The sequence below is a fragment of the Emys orbicularis genome, chromosome 18, assembly GCF_028017835.1.
Source record: "Emys orbicularis isolate rEmyOrb1 chromosome 18, rEmyOrb1.hap1, whole genome shotgun sequence".
NCBI classification, from domain to species: Eukaryota; Metazoa; Chordata; order Testudines; family Emydidae; genus Emys; species Emys orbicularis.
Window position 1 is genome coordinate 14,329,655 of NC_088700.1, and position 18,468 is coordinate 14,348,122.

Sequence of the window (18,468 nt, forward strand, 5' to 3'; positions counted from 1 at the left end):
ATTGGGTACCTTTCCCAGAGCGCTGTGTAAGCTTGAAGGCTCATCTCTCTCTCTCTCTCTCTCTCTCTCTCTCCCCCTCCCCCTCCCCCCCAACAGAAGTTGGTTCACTAAAAGATGTTACATTACCCACCTTGTTTCTCTAATATCCTGAGAGTGTCATGGCTACAACAATACTGCTTAGTCAAGACATTACTAAAAAAGTATTCTTCCTGCTTCCACTTTTTTCTTGTAGACTGTTCTGAGTAGAGTAAAATCCAAACCACAATTTTCTTTTGCCATGCTTTGACTGTGGTAGGTAAGTGTAGTTTTCCCTGCAAATTCATACTTTGTATCACTTCCTCTTTACTTCCTAACCTCTCTCTCCTTGTCTCCTATAACGCAGAACCAGTAAAAAATAGTCACTTAGCAAGGGGATGCTGTGGAGTCAAAAGGCCTGTACATTGCACTTGAAACTCGGCAGATATGCTTGTAATGTGAAGTCTTCTGCACACTTGGAGAAGACCAGCTTCAGACTTGAGCTTTTCTCCCACTTTGCTGCATGATCGTTCATGACTTGAATTATTACATAAGTGATTAAGTGGACTTGTAATGTTAATAAATACATAGATACATGCACATCCTTACAAGCTCATCTGCAAAATAGCTGGTCATTTCTTACAGCTTATAACTGCTTTGCAAACTTTTGCTGCTAGTTTCACACAAAACATCTGCAGAATTGTATAACTTCCTGGGTTGTAAATGACTGTCTCTGTAGTCATAATAAGTTAAAACGCTGAAGATAGATCACCACAATGGAAAATCAACTACATACAATAAGCAACTTTCCCTCCTCCCTAGGAGGTTTCTGGGAGGAAAATATTCTCACTAAGTCCATTCTTCCTTTGTCCAGCATTATCTTTGGCTATGCTAGCAATTTTCCAGGATCCAGAGGATAACACTTGAATTTGCATTAAATAAAGAGCCAACAACTCCTCTTTAATACAGCCAAGCCACTTAAATCAAGGTGGAGCATAGCATGCTGGGACCTATAATCTCTGAGTCACATTCCCATATTAATACTTCTGTAGTGGCTTTCATCTGAAGATATCAATCATTTTACAGTTCAGACTGGGAAGAGAGATTGCTGGTTTCTAATCCCCTGCTGTATCCACTAGACCAGTGGTAGTAAATAGGTGGACCATGGGGCAAATCCAGACCACCAGATGCTTTTGAACGGACTCTGAAACCTTTTTATTTTACTTATTATAATCATTATTGGTGTTTTGTTTTCTCTGGAGTCTGGACCTTGACCAAAAAAAAAAAAAAAATAGACTATCCTCACACTAGACCATTCATCCTCTCATAGGACCATCTAAAGGCCGCATCACAGAACCCTGGCTGAATTTGACTAGCGGGCTGCACTTTAACCACTGCATGTTAGAGCCTACGGAAAGAGAAGGAGCCATGAAGGCTTTGTAAATGTCATTGTATCTTAGTTAAAACCACATGCCAGAAGAGTTAATGCAACACCAAGCAGCTAGTGTACTACGGATAAGACTATTATAGACTAGCTGCCTGCCCCTCCCTTCCTTTAGAGCAGTGGCTCTCAACCTTTCCAGACTACTGTACCCCTTTCAAGAGTCTGATTTGTCTTGTGTACCCCAAGTACACTTAAAAACTTACAAAATTAGTCATAAAAATAAAAGTGTCACAGCAGACTATTACTGAACTATTGCTTACTTTCTCATTTTTACCATATTTGGAATATAAATATTGTACTTACATTTCAGTGTATAGAATACAGAGCAATAGAAACAAATCCTTGTCTATGAAATTTTAGTTTGTACTGACTTCGCTAGTGCTTTTTATGTAGCCTGTTGTAAAACTGGGTAAATATCTAGATGAGTTGATGTACCCCCCCGGAAGACCTCTGATGACCTCCAGGGGTACCCGTACCCCTGGTTGAGAACCACTGCTTTACAGGTCAATTCAGTTGTGGCTAGGGACCACAGGCCTCTAGCTTATAAAGAGCCATCTGCTCTACTAACAAAGGATATAGATTCAGCTGCAACTGCTGAGTCATAAGCAGGTATGTGTGATTCCTATCCTCTTTCAGGTTTCTGTATGATAAAGTAGCCATGTCAGGGTTGTGGTTTAGATGCCCAGAGCCGGCGTATTTTTTTTTTGAATATAGTCCTCTCCAACCCTGCTGGTTACTTGGCTAATCCAGCCTCATTCTGCGGGCTGCAGTCAGTGCTTCTCTGCAGGACTGTCTGGCTGCATGCAAAGAAATCGTCTGGTTGCGCACACTTCTATTGGGCTAAGATTGCTGGTTTGAATAATGAACATGTTAGTGTCGGGAGAGGTGATTGGCTGGGCACTGCTGCAGTGAGAATGCAGGCTGGATACTCAGGGTTTCGGCTCACTTGATGCGCGTTAGATGAGCCAGGGAGAGCCTAGATTAATTGGTAGCTTTGAGCAGCTTCCCAGAGTGAAAGGGTCCATTTTAGCTTTCATATTAAGCTCAGCATCTTGGCTTCTCTGTCCAGACTTCCTCTAAAGCTCAGTATCTCAGGTTCTCCATGCCAGAGCTCTTGAGCTTTGTCTGTTGCCACCAGCTCTGAGGCTCTTGTACAGTGAGCTGCTTATCAGGCCAGGCACGACAGCAGTAGCAGCAATTTCAAAAGGCAGGAATCAGCTGCAGGAATAGCCTGTAAAGCAATTGGACCTCTGGAATTGCTGGCTTGAATCTCTTTCTGGCTGCTGTGCGGAACGGATTCCTAGTTTGGAGGGCTTGGTACTGCAGTCACATCCTTGGCAGCAGGCAGCCACTGATTGCAGGGTTTCCTTGACTGGGACTTTCACTGGAGTAGCAATGCTGCAGACCCTCTGGCGTTTTCTGTCCAGCCTCTTTACCAGGGCCATATGCCAAGGTCCTGCAGAAGGAAAAGAGAATGGGGCCAGAGAGACGACCCCAATTCCAGACCCAGGGGACCAGGGGCCAAACCTGTTGGGGAAGCCACAGGACAGAGGGGCTGATCCCACTGAAAGGAGACCAACTATCTTACTGGTGGTTGGACCCGCAGAGCATTTTCCAAAGGTAACAGAGCTTCCGAGGTTCCTGAATAGGGGCTGGCTTGCATTGGGTTGCACATGCCTGGCCTACTGGAACAAAGGGTGTTGGGGGAGATGAGGGAGTGTGAAAATGGAGTTCCCTGAAGGGAGGGATGATGAAGGGGCGGGGGGGGGGGGAGGGGCGCGGCTGGCAAGGAGGTAGAGTGATCCTGGGTGTGGGCTTGCTAGAAGTGTAAGTAAGTGAGCTGCCAGTAGTTCCCTCTCTCCCTTCCCCCCCTGCCGCCCTAATCACGAAATATTTTGAGGACTGACCTCTCCAGGGAAACTGCTTTGGGAGCAAGATGAAATATTGGAGCCCAAAGGTTCCTTGGCAACTGAAAGCGGAGGCTTAGTCTGAGAAGGCAAGGAACAATAATATGGGCTAATAGTGAGGTTCATTTACTTCCACGCCTGCACTGGGGACTGGTTAAGAAATAGTCTAGTAACTTGGATAGGTGGGGTGATGCCTCAGGAGATGCAAGAGAAACCAGGGTATTTGAGCACGCAAGAGCCAGACAGCATTAGCTAAATGGCGCACAGCGCTGGAGTCTGTCAGAGGCAGGAGGATTTACACCTTGGCAATGAAGAATAGTTTCCGAGGAGAGGATAGGGAAGGACACTGGGACTGGAATGAAGATTGGAACTTCTGAGGAGGGGGAGAGTGGGCGTGGGGGGCAAGTACAATAGCTAGAGAACAAAAGGAGATTCCTTGTATCTGGGGCAGCTAGACAAAGGCGGTTAAGCAGTATGTTAATGTACAGTAGCCTGGGATCATGTGACCGTATAGGCTGGGTACAATTTTACTTCTCTTAATTTGATTATTTAGCTATTTAAAGAGGCGGCAAATGCTCCCTGTTGTAGAAGTTAATGTGGAGGTTGGGAGCGAAGAGCAGTGAGGCTGTGATTACATATGGTTTGTTACAAAGGGAGTGACTGGGACTGGGGAAAATGGGGGCAGGCAGGTACAACCTCTCCAAGTGATGGGAGCAGGGGAAGGGAAGATTGTTGAGACAGATGGTCGGCCACCAGCAGGGATAATGATAGGTGGTTTGCAAGGTACAGTTTACCAGGCAGGGAACTAGGTATAGATGCTGTTTTAAAAGCCTTCTGTGTTCTTGTTACTGGGATGAACAGGCTGGGATTATGTGGTGGAGGTGATTGTAAACTTTTCTGCCTCAGGCATTGGATTGAAGCAAGCAGGGCTGAATTTGTGGCTCTGGTTCCACTGGACGGGGCAGTCCCTGCTTGGGCCTGACTGAGAGCTGCAGGGACTTATTCCTCTTTGCTGGTTGTCCAGTGATGGGACCTGGGTACCCCTTTTAAAGAAAAGAAATGCATGAAGGGTGAATGGAGAGAAGATAGGAAGGGGAAAGACAGAGAAGCCAGTGACGAGTTAAAGCAGGCTGTGAGGGGAAGCCTGGAATGAGTGGGGTTAAAGATCTCTAGTGTATCTTCTAGGGGAGTAATGGGTCCTCTGCCTTTGAGAGGATCAGTCTGCCTCTCCAGATCAATGTTCCCTCTTTGAGAGTGGGGATGAAGCTGAAGTCTGTCTCATTCCTTCCCTGTGTGACACATTCCCATGACCTTGGGAGGCTGCTTCCTGACAGTGGAGAGAGAATTAACTCCTGGAAGTTGGAGTATAATTGAAATCTGTGGGAGGGTGGGGATGGGGACAGCCTAGCTCAGCACTGGGGCTGCTCATGTACCTTTGCTGTCATGTAGGGGGAACTGTTGTCTGGTTAGTGTGGGATATGGGAGGCAGAGGTGGGATCTATTCCTAGCTCTGCCACTGAATGTCTGTGACCTTGGGTGAGTCGTCTAATCCCTCTGCCTCTCTGTTCCCTTTGTAAAAGTGTCTTGAGCTCCTCAGCTGCTATATAAATATTTATTATGCCTGAGAGCTAGATGCTGTGATGGCTTCATTTGTACGAACAAACCTGATGTTAAGAAGCAGATTCCATAGTCCAGTGTGAACTGTTTCTGTTTATCCCCGTGGTCCTTGCCTTACAGTTGCACAGGCTTTGATGTGATGGCTACTTAGAGGTGGTTATCAGGCTGTTTTTCACCCACATGTATGTAAAATATTGATGGGTATGTGATGTGCTGGCATGCTTACCAATCACACCAGCATCTGTCACTCTTGATCTGGTTGTCATGAGTGGAAGAGGTCAGCTCTCCTGGAGTTTAGTTACCTTCATGTGAAATATTTACCTTTTACTTTCTCCCCTCCCTGTAGCCTTGGCTAGCTGCTATTGTTCTTTAATTTGTTATGGACTGTATTGAATTAACAAATGATTAACTGCCCTCTTCCCCCATTTTGTATCCCTGTCCACTCCTTGACGTTTGTGTCCTGTTAGGACTTTCTGTCCCGTACAATTAATTATACTCCAACTTCCAGGAGTTGAAATACAAAATCAAAAGAAATTACCAGTCAGGACCTATTTATTCCTTTGCTGAGCAATAATCAAGGCTTGTCTACACTACCCACCGGATTGGCGGGCAGCGAGCAATCCAGCAGAGGTCGATTTATCGACTGCTGAGCGCTCTCCCGTTGACTCCGGTACTCCACCAGAACGAGAAGTGCAAGCGGAGTCGACAGGAGAGTGTCGGCTGTCGACTTATTGCAGTGAAGACACCGTGGTAAGTAGATCTAAGTATGTTGACTTCAGCTACGCTATTCACATAGCTGAAGTTGCATATCTTAGATCGACCCCGCATGGTAGTGTAGACAACCCCTCAGACACAGTGGTTCTCAGACTGGTCCAGGGACCAGCAGTGGTCCACCAAGCTGCTTGTGCCACAATGGAAAAGCACATTAGCCTTCAAGCTGACGTTTCCAGTGAGTTGTGGCCCAGTCCAGCACTTAGGGCTAGTCTACACTAGAAGCGCTACGTTGGTGCAACGGCGCCTATGCTGCTGGGAGAGAGCTCTCCCGTCAGCATAATTATTCCACCTCCACAAGAGGCGGTAGCTATGTGTGGACACCGCTTAGGTCAGTGTAACTTGCGTAGCTCAGGGGAGTGGCTTTTTCACACTCCTGAGCAACGTAAGTTATATCAACATAAGTGGTAGTGTAGACCTGCCCTTAGTATTTCCAGAGGCTTTTTTAACCTATTAAATTTAAAAACAAAACCCTCTGTCCTAGTGCAGCTGCCTCATGTCTCTGGGCAGATGTGTGTTGGTGTAAATTCAACCATGGCCTGACTAATGGAGAGCACTAAAATTGGAGGTGACACAAATGCACAGGAGATGGCCATACCCTCAGGTTCTATACCGCAATAAGACCTGCCGCACTGGGTCAGCTGGCTTGGGCTGTGGGACTAAAAATGGCAGTGTAGACGTTTGGGCTGGAGCCTAGGCTCTGAAACCTGGCAAGTGGGGAGGCTCTCGGGGCCCAGGCTCCAGGCCACGCCCCAACATCTACACTGCTATTTTTAACTCAGGAGTCTGAGTTAATTGACCCGGGCTCTGAGACTCCCTGCCGCAGAGTTTTTTATTGCTGTGTAGACATACTCTATGCAACCAGGGAAGATTTGCGCTGAGGGGACTTCAGATAGGGAGCAAGCCTTGAGCTAATGCCAAGCTTCTGCCCAGGGAAAGGAAATAAATAGCATGGATATCAAAAGCAGGTATCCGTTCATCTTGTCTCCTTAGTACTGTCCTATATTACTTTTTCATGTCATCAAATTCTAGCATTTCACCTGGGAATGCTTGGGATGAGGCACTGACAAGCGGCTCTCTAACTTAAGAGGCCTACAAGAGGGGGAAGTCATGAGAATTGCTGGGATGAGGTTACTCCTGCAAGTCACAGCATTACTGAATGCAGTCTTGGTACTGTGTCCTTTGGGGTGGTCTTCCAAAAAATGTCCCCTGTAAACGGGAATGCACAGAGCAATAGTTAACATTCCAATAAGATGTTGCAACTGGTAACTGACATGAGGATTTGTTTTTAAGTGCCAAGTGCTGTTTATGAATGATTTGAAAGTAAGCTTTCAGCCCTCTTGATGCAAATTAAGGTCAGTCCTTTGTAGCCGAAAAAAGCTGGATCTAGGCAGTGCTCTTTCCAGGGTAGGGCTGGTCTCGGTGGGAGACAGCTGCTGGGAGTTCACTGCAAGAAAGGAGTAGGTATGGATCTGTCACATGACTGTTACCTCCCCATCTCATCCATCCTGCTATCTGGAAAGGAGATCAATGGAAGGGGTAGTTTAGGAGTAAGGCAAGGATACTCCAGAGATTCACAGTGAAGCAGCAGCAGAGGTAGGTGTCTTGTGTAGCTTTCACTGTATTTCTAGAGTCCAAGTAGTTGAGTCATGGCAGCTCAGCCTCACATATTGCAGATGCATGGAGAGTGGGCTGGACAGTGGCACTGCTGAAGTTTCCAAAAGGCACTCACTATACTTGGCTTCATTGTTTAAAGCATGTAGAAATAAGTTCTCAGTACCACAGTAACCCAGGTCTCTGATGCTTTACAGAGCAATTTGCTTTGATACTTCTAACCTTCCAGCTTCTTGAAATGGGATCTAGACACTTGATATCTGCACACTCTCTCCTGCTTTGCATTCATCTCTGTAAATGCAGTTGCTGGTGTAAACTCAAGTTGCACTCCATCTCCTCCTCCGAGTTCATTGTGCTGTAACTAAGAACAGATAGTAGATAATGTTTTCACCTCTCAGCTCACAGAGAGCCGAGAAAAAATGACTTTCTTGCCCTCCTCTTCTCTTCTCTACTTTGACCTAGGATGGTGGGCGTTTCTTCCCTGAAACGCACGGTTTTGTCCATTGTCTCCCGCTGCCAAGTGTAGGTGGATTTCATTGGGAAAAGCTGCATTGTGCTGTCATAGCAACTGTGATGTCAAGTGGCTGTAACAAAGAATGATGCCTGGGAACTCAGGAAAGCGTGCATGTATGGTGATGGCGGGGGCTTCTCAATCACTATGTAGTGGAGTAGGTCTCCGATGGGAAAAGCCAGTTCAGTCGGCCTTGTAGGAGGCATTTGCCTTTGACTCTGTTGGGCTGATGATTATAGCAAAGATTGGTCTTTGGGCAAGTGTGGGGAAAGAGGGGTGCACTATTGGCTTGTGAATCACACAAGCTTCTGCAGCTGATCTCTAAGAGGATCTGGATTTGGTGAGAGGATCCTGTTCTGTGTGCAGACAGACGTCACAGGGGAGTAGGTTAAGCCTTGTTAGGTAATAGTGAAATTACGGGGCACAGTGGGGTGAGAGGCCTGGGGGAGGAGTTATGAAAGCTGTAGTATGGCCAGGCTTTTGGGAGAATATTAAACGTTGCTTAATAGATCATGACTTGCTTTTGTAAATTCCTCAAATTAAAGCCCCAGACTAAATAATCCCAGTCCATGTAACTGGCTTGCTACTCCATGATCAGCTTGTAAAGACACATTTTAAAATTTCACCCTAATGAACAAAATTCTGTGGAAAGTTTTTCATGTTTTTTGGACACTAGGATGTGAGGGAGAGAATGTTTGAACTAGTTTTTAAACTGGTTCTGGCATATAGTTTGTCTGGCCAGTGTGGCCAGAGCATAATCATTTGCAAACTATTGCTCTAGCAAGGTTAACTATTTGCTAAACTGGTTTAAACTAGTCCAGCAAATGAACTTCCTTTCTCCTAGAACAGACAGATCATAGTGCTTTGGGACGCTGGAAATTGAATGTTGATTCTTGCACCCATCTCTCATCTGGTAGCCTTTCTATGGCAGATTTTAGGGACAGGGACTCAACTTTACCTTCCTGTTAAACTAAACTACGTTCTAATAATGCAGAGGATTATGGGAAGCAATTAATAGCCCTGTAACTGATTACAGAACCCTCAGCCTGGTATGTGGTCTTTTTTGTTGCTTTTTCTCTATCTGTATACAGCAATGCCAGGGAATATTTAGTGCCCACGCGCCAAAGTGCCAAGCATTTAGAAGCCTGTAGTCATATCTGTGCTCAGTAAGGAGTCCTCACAGCACACCCCATTTGTCAGCCTGACCAACCCTATACTGCTCCATGCACCAGTGATGAAAGCATTAAGTGGCTTAATAATAGATGGGAGAACCAGGGAAAAACACTGTATCCACCCAGACCATTTGGCAGTGTAAGCTGTAACTGGACAAAATGTGTTTTTCACGTTTTCCTGTCTATAATTAACCACTTACTACGTAAGCATGCAAGCTTACATTTACTGCTCCATAGATGGCTAGTTAGATTTTAATTTGTCTCAAAATTAGACACACACGTTTTTCAAGACTGAGTCTGAAGTGTATATTCTACCTTAACCTGGAGCCTGCTTTCGACTGGCTTCCTGCAAGTCTGTCACAGTGGCACATGTCTCTCGGCCACCTTTTCTCAATGTCCCTGAGAACAGGGCTGCAGCATTGATCTGTTTGGGCATTCAGGGAATTCTCCCTCATGGCTGACATCACCCAAGCTCTAATTCTATTTCCCAAGATTGTTTATAACCAGAGAGCTAATTATCCTCTGTTATGCCACAGCCTTCTTTAAACATGGGACTTTTGGGGTCTTGTAGCTGGTGATCTTGAATGTGGCGTGAAGGCAGTGGATGTATGGAGTATCCTGTGTCCCATGCATCTTTTAGAGGAAGTAAGAAAATCATTGGAGTATTGGTTGCGGGGTGAGGGGAAATCCAGTCCCTTCAATCCTAGCATTAGTATCTATGGTATTGACCAAAGGCCCCAGTCGGGATTGGATGGCATTGTGCTGGGAAGAGATGATTCCTGCCCCAAAGAGCCTAGTCTAATCTAAGGCAAAGAGCATCCAGCGAGCATTACAAATGGGGAAGGGAGAAGCTTCTCCTGGATTTTCTTGCAGCTCTCCCTCTACACACTTAAACATTTATTACAGCTTCTCCCAGCCCCAGTGCTGTGGGTGCTGCATGGGACTGTGCTGTCTGCATCCCGGTTCGGTTCGGTTGAGGAGGCAGAAGGGATTAAGTGAGGGGGACAGGGAAGAGTTAACTCTGCTGGTGAGAGTGTGACGTGGGCTGCTTGGGCTTTACAAAGAGCCTAGAGTTGAGCAATTGGAGGCAGCTCACATGCCTTGTCACAAAGCCAGTGCTGGTTGGCTAACTGGGAGGTATTGCACAAAGAAGGCTTCCCGTTTAAGCAGAAGGGCAGGACTTGAACAGCCAATGGCAGCTGAGCACGGACAGCTCATAGCCATGTGTCATGAGTCTTGCCGGCATTTCCTTTCCCCTACGCACTGAAACTAGCTCCAGCAGAGGATCGCTCAGGTCGCTTCCCATCCTCCCTTGGCCGTGTAGGTCAGCACCTGAGTTGCTGGTACAGAAACATGCTCTGCTTGTGTCTGTATGTGCCAGTGTTCGGGGAGTCTCAGACAGAGTTCCAATACTTTGAGTCAAAGGGGCTCCCTGCCCAGCTCAAATCTATCTTCCGCCTGAGCCTCTTCATTCCTTCCCAGGAGGTCTCTACCTACCGCCAGTGGAAACAGGTATGGCTTGGGTGTAGGGTGGCAGAAAGGAGGGTGGGGATGCGGTGGGGAAAGTGGTGTATCAAGATCTTCTGGACTAGTTGGCTTGGCGAGTGTATGGGAAACAAGCTTGCTTGTGGCCCCTGCTGCTCATACCTATAGCCAGAGGCATGGGCTGCCGTCATCTTTTCCACTACCCCTTTGCAGGGGCTTCTGGCAGCAAGCTATAGGGCAGTGTCTTTCCTCTTAGGCTCCCTCCCTCCCCTTAAAGGGGAGTCAACTGTGTGTGTGTGTGGGGGGTGGAAGTGGGGGGACATGGGAGCCAAATATCCTTTCCCCTTAGAGGCTGTTTTAGGTATCTTCCCCTATAGTTCATTCTTGCTGAATTTAGGAGGTCTTGAGTAAACCAGCTGATTAACTGCACAATATCCTAGTGAGTTCTGGGGGGAAGAGATTGGTGTTTCCTTTCTTAACATTGCCTTATCTGCTCTTAGACAATCCCTGTAGGATTGTAGTGTTCGCCCCGTCCTCATTACTGTTTGTCCTCCACCCCTTTTTGTGTCCTAGCATCCAGCAGCACGTGCACCTAGGTCTTGTGTCTACTCTGACGTTTGAACCCTTTCTCACAATGGGTGCAGCTAAACATGTGTTGTGCACTGTTTAGCAGCAAGTGTAGACCAACACAAACCGTGTTCACCACGGCTTCAGCAACCATGTCTAAACCCTGCATGGAAGAGTTCATAGCGTAGGCAAGGCTATAGCATCACCCACAAATGTTTCACGTAAAGCCCTCTGCTACAGAAGGGCAACTTACTAGAACAGGGGTGGTCAGCCTGTGGCTCCGGAGCCACATGCGGCTCTTCAGAAGTTAATATGCGGCTCCTTGTATAGGCACTGACTCCGGGGCTGGAGCTACAGGCACCAACTTTCTAATGTGCCGGGGGGTGCTCACTGCTCAACCCCTGACTCTGCCGCAGGCCCTGCCCCACTCCACCCTTTCCTGCTCCCGCCCCTGAGCCTGTCGTGCCCTTGCTCCTCTCTCCCTCCTCCCCCCCCCTCCCCAGTCTCCTGCATGTCATGAAACTGCTGATCTCCTGGGAAGTGCAGGGAGGAGGGAGGGGGAGGCGCTGATCAGTGGGGCTGCCGGTGGGTGGGTGGGAGGCGCTGGGAGCGGGGGGGGAGGGGAGCTGAGAGGGGGCTGCTGATGTATTACTGCGGCTCTTTGGCAATGTACATTGGTAAATTCTGGCTCCTTCTCAGGCTCAGGTTGGCCACCCCTGTACTAGAATTATACACTCACCCTCTCTCCATTCCACTGCAGTCCCGTCTGTTCCAGCACGCTGCTGCTGGCGCTAGTTGAATGTCAGATGACTATGCTGTTAAGGGCACTGGTGACTGCTTATGAATTCCAGGAGATTGCGTGCATGGCAGATTTGTGCATAAGAACTGAGGAGGGGCAGGGGAACAGCTGGAGAGGCACTTTATGAAGGTGATCATGGCAAACACTAGCAACTTAACATTAACCTAAAGTTGCAAAAGCACGGCTGTGCTAGTGTTGTATCTGCATGTATTTACAGAGTACAAAATAGAAATTGCTGCAGTGATTCCTGTTTGCCTCTGAAGGCAAGGAGGCAGGTGTGGGGGCTCACCCATAGCCCTGAAGAGGATGCTGAAGGTATAACGTGTACATCCCTTGCTAGGGTGACCAGATAGCAAGTGTGAAAAATCGAGACACAAAAGCCCCCAATATCGGGATGGTCCCGATAATACTGGGATGTCTGGTCACCCTACCTCCTGCACAAGTAGGAAAGAATCCCAGCAATTCCCTTGATGCAAGCCCATTGCTGTGACTTTAGAAACAGTTTGTGTCCTTCATTGCTTAGTGAAGCTTGGAGTGATTAATTTAGCAAGCCTGAGCAGGTAGAAACTGCCTAACTATGGTAGTTCCTGTTATCCCCATCTCCTCTGTGATAACTGTCAGGAATTCTCATAGGAAGAAGAGAGCCTTCCAGCTCTCCTAACTGTTTTATGGAGGCTGTGAATCCCACTGGCCATGAACTGGTCAGGGATTATCTGCTAGAGGGAAGCCTGGATCAGCTATTTGACTCTAATCTGCTGACATGCCAGAGGTGTTTGTCTATCTTTAGCCTGCAAGTTGAATGTGGGGCCCCATCTGTGTCCTTTACAACTGTCATATGACTGTCTGCAGACTAGGAACACGGTGGGCATATCTCTAAGGTCACTGTGGTTCAGGTTTTCATTTTATTTTTTTAAGACTCTCAGAAATGATAGGAATGATCCTGGGCTGCCCTGGGACCAGAATTGACCAGTTGGGTGTTTGTCTGACTTTAACCTTAAATGTAGTGGCCAAGTGTGTGTAGCTACATATAGGATTTAAAACTAAGTGGTGTATCTTGATTTAAAAGCATCTGAACAGGGCTAGCTTCCATAGGTTTAAGAAATATTGGAATAAATTTGGCTTAACATGTTCCCTTTGAAATACTTTCACTGAGAACCTGCCTTACGAATTAATGTTAGGTGTTGGTAAGTACAGGACTTGTTAAAGGGTCTGACATCTGGGAGTCCAGAACTGAGGTCTATTATAATAATAGCCAGCCGCTGTTTGCAGAGAGAATAACTAGCATTATAATCCAAAAGGGAGGTGAAGTAGAGAACGTGACTGGACTGAGTCACTTGGTGCTGGTCGCTGTTGGCTCTTGTAATCTGTGCAAGGCAACTAGCAAATGTGGTGTGGAGCAGGAACCGACTGACCTAAATTATTGCTCTGTGCAGGCTGGCTTTCTCCTGCCTGGTTAACAAGTAGCTATGTGCCCATGTGCAGGGCAGGCCATGTGCTATTTCCTCATGCGGGAGTGAGTTGAGGTGTGAGAGCACTGTATGCCAAAGTTCCCTATCTTCCCCAGTTGCTTGGGCTAGATTCCCATCTTGATGTAAGCGCTCTGTCTTGTCTGCTGTTCATTCTGCATCTCCCAGGGACCTTGTACAATTCAGGTCTACGTAAGTGTGTAGCTGCAGGGTGGCTAAACCAGTTCATGCTGGCATCATAGCAGCTTTTATCGCTAGCACTGTCCATGGGAGATGGACTTCAGTTTGGCAACAGGCTCTTGCTGGCTGGGATTGGTTATTCCCAGTGGTGGTTTTCCTTTTCATGCACCAGGGGGAGGAAGAAAACTCTGCTTTAACTAAAAGCTTGGATTGGGAGGGGGATTGAGGTTCTATGATCCAAGCCTCCTGCAGTCCTAGTGCTTCTGTTTAGAATTGCTCAGTGCCTCTGTTTGAGATTCAATCTATGGCATAGGGTGTTGTATATTACTACAGGTCTGACACTTAACTAGCTAGATATCAGTTGCATAGGTATGAGTAATCTGGTCTATGTGACTGACTTGTGAAGACATGTGCCTGGAATCAGTTTGGCCTCTCCTTTCTTCCCTCCATTTGCCACACATGATCACTTCCTGGGTAAAGCTGAGCCCAGTTTGGAGGGGAACTTTTCTTGATGCTGCATGTGCGTCCTACTGTCTGTCTAGCTAACTGATTAGTGTTACATAGAGGGGGTGTCTTGAAGAAGAAAGATGGGGTAAACATATCTGAATGAACAAGGAACTGAGATTGTTTTGATATCCTCAAAACAGAAAATTGTGAAAGCTGGAGACAAGGACCTGGATGGGCAGCTGGACTTTGAGGAGTTTGTTCACTATCTCCAAGATCATGAGAAAAAACTGAGGCTGGTCTTCAAGAGCTTGGATAAAAAGAATGATGGTGAGGCTCTTTCTAATAGTCCTCTAGAGGATCAGTGGCCTCTGCAGGTCAACCTGAAGCCTCTTTGGGTAAATGGTCTCTGGGCTCACTGGCTTCTATCTTTGCAGGCCGTATCGATGCCCAGGAGATCATGCAATCCCTCCGGGACCTGGGAGTCAAGATCTCTGAACAGCAGGCTGAGAAGATCCTCAAGAGGTGAGTTTTCAGCTGGCTTCTACACCTCAGTTTCTACATACGAGAAGGAAATGTAAAGAGTGATCTTCTCTCCTCTTCCCTCCCTGTATACACTCTCTAATGACTGCAGCTCTCCCTCCTCAGACCTATCGCTTCTCACTGCATTTTTGAATCTTCTGTGTATTGAAAACTATAATGCACTATGGAGACTGAAGAACAGCCACCCATTTGCTCAGTCTGCTTGAATCAAATTGGGGCAGGGGAGAATAAAGAGCAAGAACATTGGTCAAATAGAATGAATAAGAACAGTGACTTCTGATGCTAGATCAGACCACTGGGCTATAAAGATGGTATTCTGTCTCCAGCATGGCTACCATCTGATACTTCCAGGGAGGTGGGAATTCCATCTATGCACAATCCTCTCCTAGGTTCTGAGGAGTTCAGTTACCCCTTCCCCATTCGATAGAATGAATGGAGAAGAATGCTTGTAGCCCCTCACCCCAAGGTCTCGGAGCCTTGCAGTTAAAGATCCTTCGCTAGCCTATTGTGGAGAAGGGCATGCACTTGATCATACCGGCATCCCATGTGCCTCTACCGAGTCACCTGCAGCTTGCTGCTCTGGAGAGGGACTGTTTACTTACTTTACTGAAATGCTTAGCACTATGCATGTGGCACTAACACTGTAACAATCACTTATTTGTCCTGTTTTTCCTCTTTCCTTTGCCATCCTCCCCTCTGTCTGTTTGCCTGTCTGTCAGAATAAGGACAGGCCATTTCTGGGGTCCTGTCACCTAGTAAGTACCTGTGTAACTTTAGTCTCTGCCAGTTCCTTATCTTCTCTGCAGTGCCAGAGTTCGTTGTTATTTTTTTTGTTTTGTTCTAACCATGGTGGGAGGGGGCACAACAAATCCTTTGGTGTGGCTAGTGGGGAGGGAGAAAATGAGGCACATTTCCCCTACTGTCTGCATGGCTTGGGAGGAGAGGATTCCCTAGCAGTGTCTTGTACCTTTCAACCCTTGTAACACTTTCCAGTAGTTGCCCTGTGAAGGTTTCTACTTTGGGGTGAGGGGAGGGGCCCTGAATAACCAAGGGGGAGGTGAGGAGGAGTTTCTCCTTCAGTGGGGCCATGCACCCATCTCCTGTTCATTTGCTTGTAATACACTTTTTTGCAGCATGGATAAAAATGGAACTATGACAATTGACTGGAACGAGTGGCGAGACTATCACCTGCTGCATCCAGTGGAGAACATTCCTGAGATCATCCTGTACTGGAAGCACTCAACGGTAAAATAAATAAAAATTCCTCCATCAAAGCAGGCCTGATCCTTCCCCAATTTCTTGATAAGAGTGCCACTTCCCAGTAGCACGTACCAAGTCCCCATCATTCTCTTCTTGGTTCAGTAGCTGCCTTCTAGCTCTAGACGCCTGGTCACTTCCTGCTTCTCATATATTTAATATATCCTTGGCATGGCTTCTGAAGTCCCTGGCACAGGTGACAACTGGACCTTCTGAGGGAGGGGAGAGCGAGCGAGCAGGTTGACTTGGATCACGGCTCTGAGAGCTCAGACCAGTTCCTGCTAGTTCAGGACCTGCCAATACCAGGAACTGATACGACAGGCACCAGCCCTTCCTCGATATATTTATTCAGTGCTTTTTATAATGTGTAAGGAGAGCAGACTGGCTGAGCGCCAGAAGGTTCCAAAAGCGACATATCTTTTTCTACACCCCACTGCCCTTGGTTAGTCACTTTGATCGTTAAAGTTAGGCATTCTGTATTGGGGCAGCCCAAAGGGTTGGCAAGTCCCCAGCCTCCTGAACTGGAGTCATTAAAATGTCAAGGGTCCCCATGTCCTATCAAATCATGAATGGTATGGAGGAAGTATCATTTATCTCTCGCATAACCCCTAGTTCTTGTGTTAGCTGATTAAATTAATAGGCAGCAGATTTAAAACAAACAAAAGGAAATACTACTTCATGCACCACACAGTCAACCTGTGAAACTCCATTGCCATGGGAGGTTGTGAAGGCCAAAAGTTATAAGTGAGTTAAAAAAAGAATTGGATAAGTTCATGAAGGATAGGTCTATCAATGGCTGTTAGCCAGGATGGTCAGGGACTCAACCCCGTGCTCTGGGTGTCCTTAAACCTCCAAATGCCAGAAGCTGGGAGTGGATGACAGATTGGATCTTTTGAAATTGCCCTATTTGTTCATTCCTTCTGCAGCATTTGGCACCAACCCCTGTCAAATACTATCAGACTGGTCTGACCTAGTATGGCTATTGTTATATGGTGATGATTTGCATGTTCTCTGGCACTGCCAGTTCCTTTATTGTGTGTGGTCAAACATATCCGCTATGATTTGCAGACAAACTGGGAATTTGAATATTAAGCTCATGTTCAGTGCTTTACAGCTATTTATTTAAGTACTCAAGCTATGGGAAGTTGTAAGTGACTGACAGCGGGACCTCTGAGGACGTGACAAGAAGCTACCTACCTAACTCTATCCTTCCAAGCACTTCTCAACACCTTGTTCCTTCCTTTGCAGATCTTTGACGTGGGAGAGAATCTGACAGTCCCCGATGAGTTCACAGTGGAAGAGAGGCAGACGGGCATGTGGTGGAGACATCTGGTCGCGGGTGGAGGTGCAGGTGCAGTGTCCAGAACCTGCACAGCTCCATTGGACCGGCTGAAAGTGCTCATGCAGGTAGGGCAAAAACCAAGGATAACTTTGTTTTATCAAGGTGCACATGCTGCTTCCCTTAGTGCACTGGTCCAATTAAATGGATCCTAGCAGCAGACCTGAAACTGTCTGTCCAGACAAGTGACTGATTCTGGTTGGACTCAGTCTTATTACTTCCACATTGGTGAGTGGCAGCCTTTTGGTCTGTACCAAATATCATTTCTAGCCATGTAAAAGCCATTCCTGACCTGTTAGTTGTCACAATGATATGAAAACTTTAGGATCTGAGTAGATGAGAGCCATCACTGGTCCTAGCTAGACCACCTTGTACCTGACAGCCTTGGGAAACTTACGTCCATGGAACTGGTTCAAGAGGAGTCACTGATTTGAGAACTGGCCCCTGAAAATGACTGAGTTGACTTGTTGGCAGGTCTCCTGGCTCCAGGTTCACAGGGCAGAGATAAGTGTAATCAATGTTAGAAAGCAGAGTTACGCAGCAGGGATTTTGGACTTTGCTTAGGCAGGCAGTCAGCAGTGACTATCCCTGTGTTTTAGCTGAGAAGCCTCTTCTCCCTGTACCAGAGCTCATGGGGCGTGTCTGTGCAAGAATGGTTCCCTCCCCTTCCTGCTGTGATGGGCTGGGGCTCAGGTGGATTAATCAGTTAACTGATCTCAGACTTAAAACCCCAAAATGCCTTTTTTCCCCCTTTTTATAAATGTAATCTGGGAAGAGTTAAAGCTCCCTAAACCTCTGGGTAGATAAGAAATGCCCTTTGTTTTAGGATTACAGGCAGCTGTGGCAATCAGGACTAGCACCAATCAGAATTCTGCCCCTTCCTCCCTGCCAGGTCCATGCCTCCCGCAGTAACAACATGTGCATCGTTGGTGGCTTTACCCATATGATCCGAGAGGGCGGGCCCAAGTCGCTGTGGCGGGGGAATGGCATCAATGTCCTGAAGATTGCGCCAGAGTCTGCCATCAAATTCATGGCTTATGAGCAGGTAAGGGAAAGGTCGTATTGAAGCTTGGACACAAGGCCACGTGGGAGCTGGAGGAGCCTTTTCATCCGAGTGACTGCCCAAACTAGAGACATGTAACGGATGGTAACCCACCAGTCGGGTATAAATGTATGGTGCCTCTAGGAAGACTGAGGACAGGCAGAGGGCATGAGCTTTATGCCCATGCCTGGCAAGCACCTCTCTCCAACGGTGGGAACAGTGCCTTTCACACCTCACCCCCTGGCAGAGCTGGAGAAATGGGCAGCATGAAGTCACAGTGAAGTGATGGAGTGCA

At 47.1% G+C, this 18,468-nt stretch overlaps 1 protein-coding gene across 5 annotated transcripts in view; it reads left to right on the forward strand.

Moving 5' to 3' along the window:
* SLC25A25 (solute carrier family 25 member 25) overlaps positions 1-18,468 on the forward strand; it is a 32,597-nt gene that overhangs the window by 12,115 nt on the left and 2,014 nt on the right. Inside the window, exons 1-7 of one of the 5 annotated variants that reach the window (XM_065418620.1) lie at positions 2,855-3,079; positions 14,196-14,322; positions 14,430-14,517; positions 15,255-15,290; positions 15,669-15,780; positions 17,041-17,199; positions 18,024-18,176. In XM_065418620.1, coding sequence (XP_065274692.1) covers positions 2,855-3,079; positions 14,196-14,322; positions 14,430-14,517; positions 15,255-15,290; positions 15,669-15,780; positions 17,041-17,199; positions 18,024-18,176 — 900 coding nt within the window. Of the gene's footprint in view, positions 1-2,854; positions 3,080-10,404; positions 10,564-14,195; positions 14,323-14,429; positions 14,518-15,254; positions 15,291-15,668; positions 15,781-17,040; positions 17,200-18,023; positions 18,177-18,468 lie in introns of those variants that run through there. The other 4 variants (XM_065418622.1, XM_065418621.1, XM_065418623.1 and 1 more) reach the window with 4 other exon arrangements.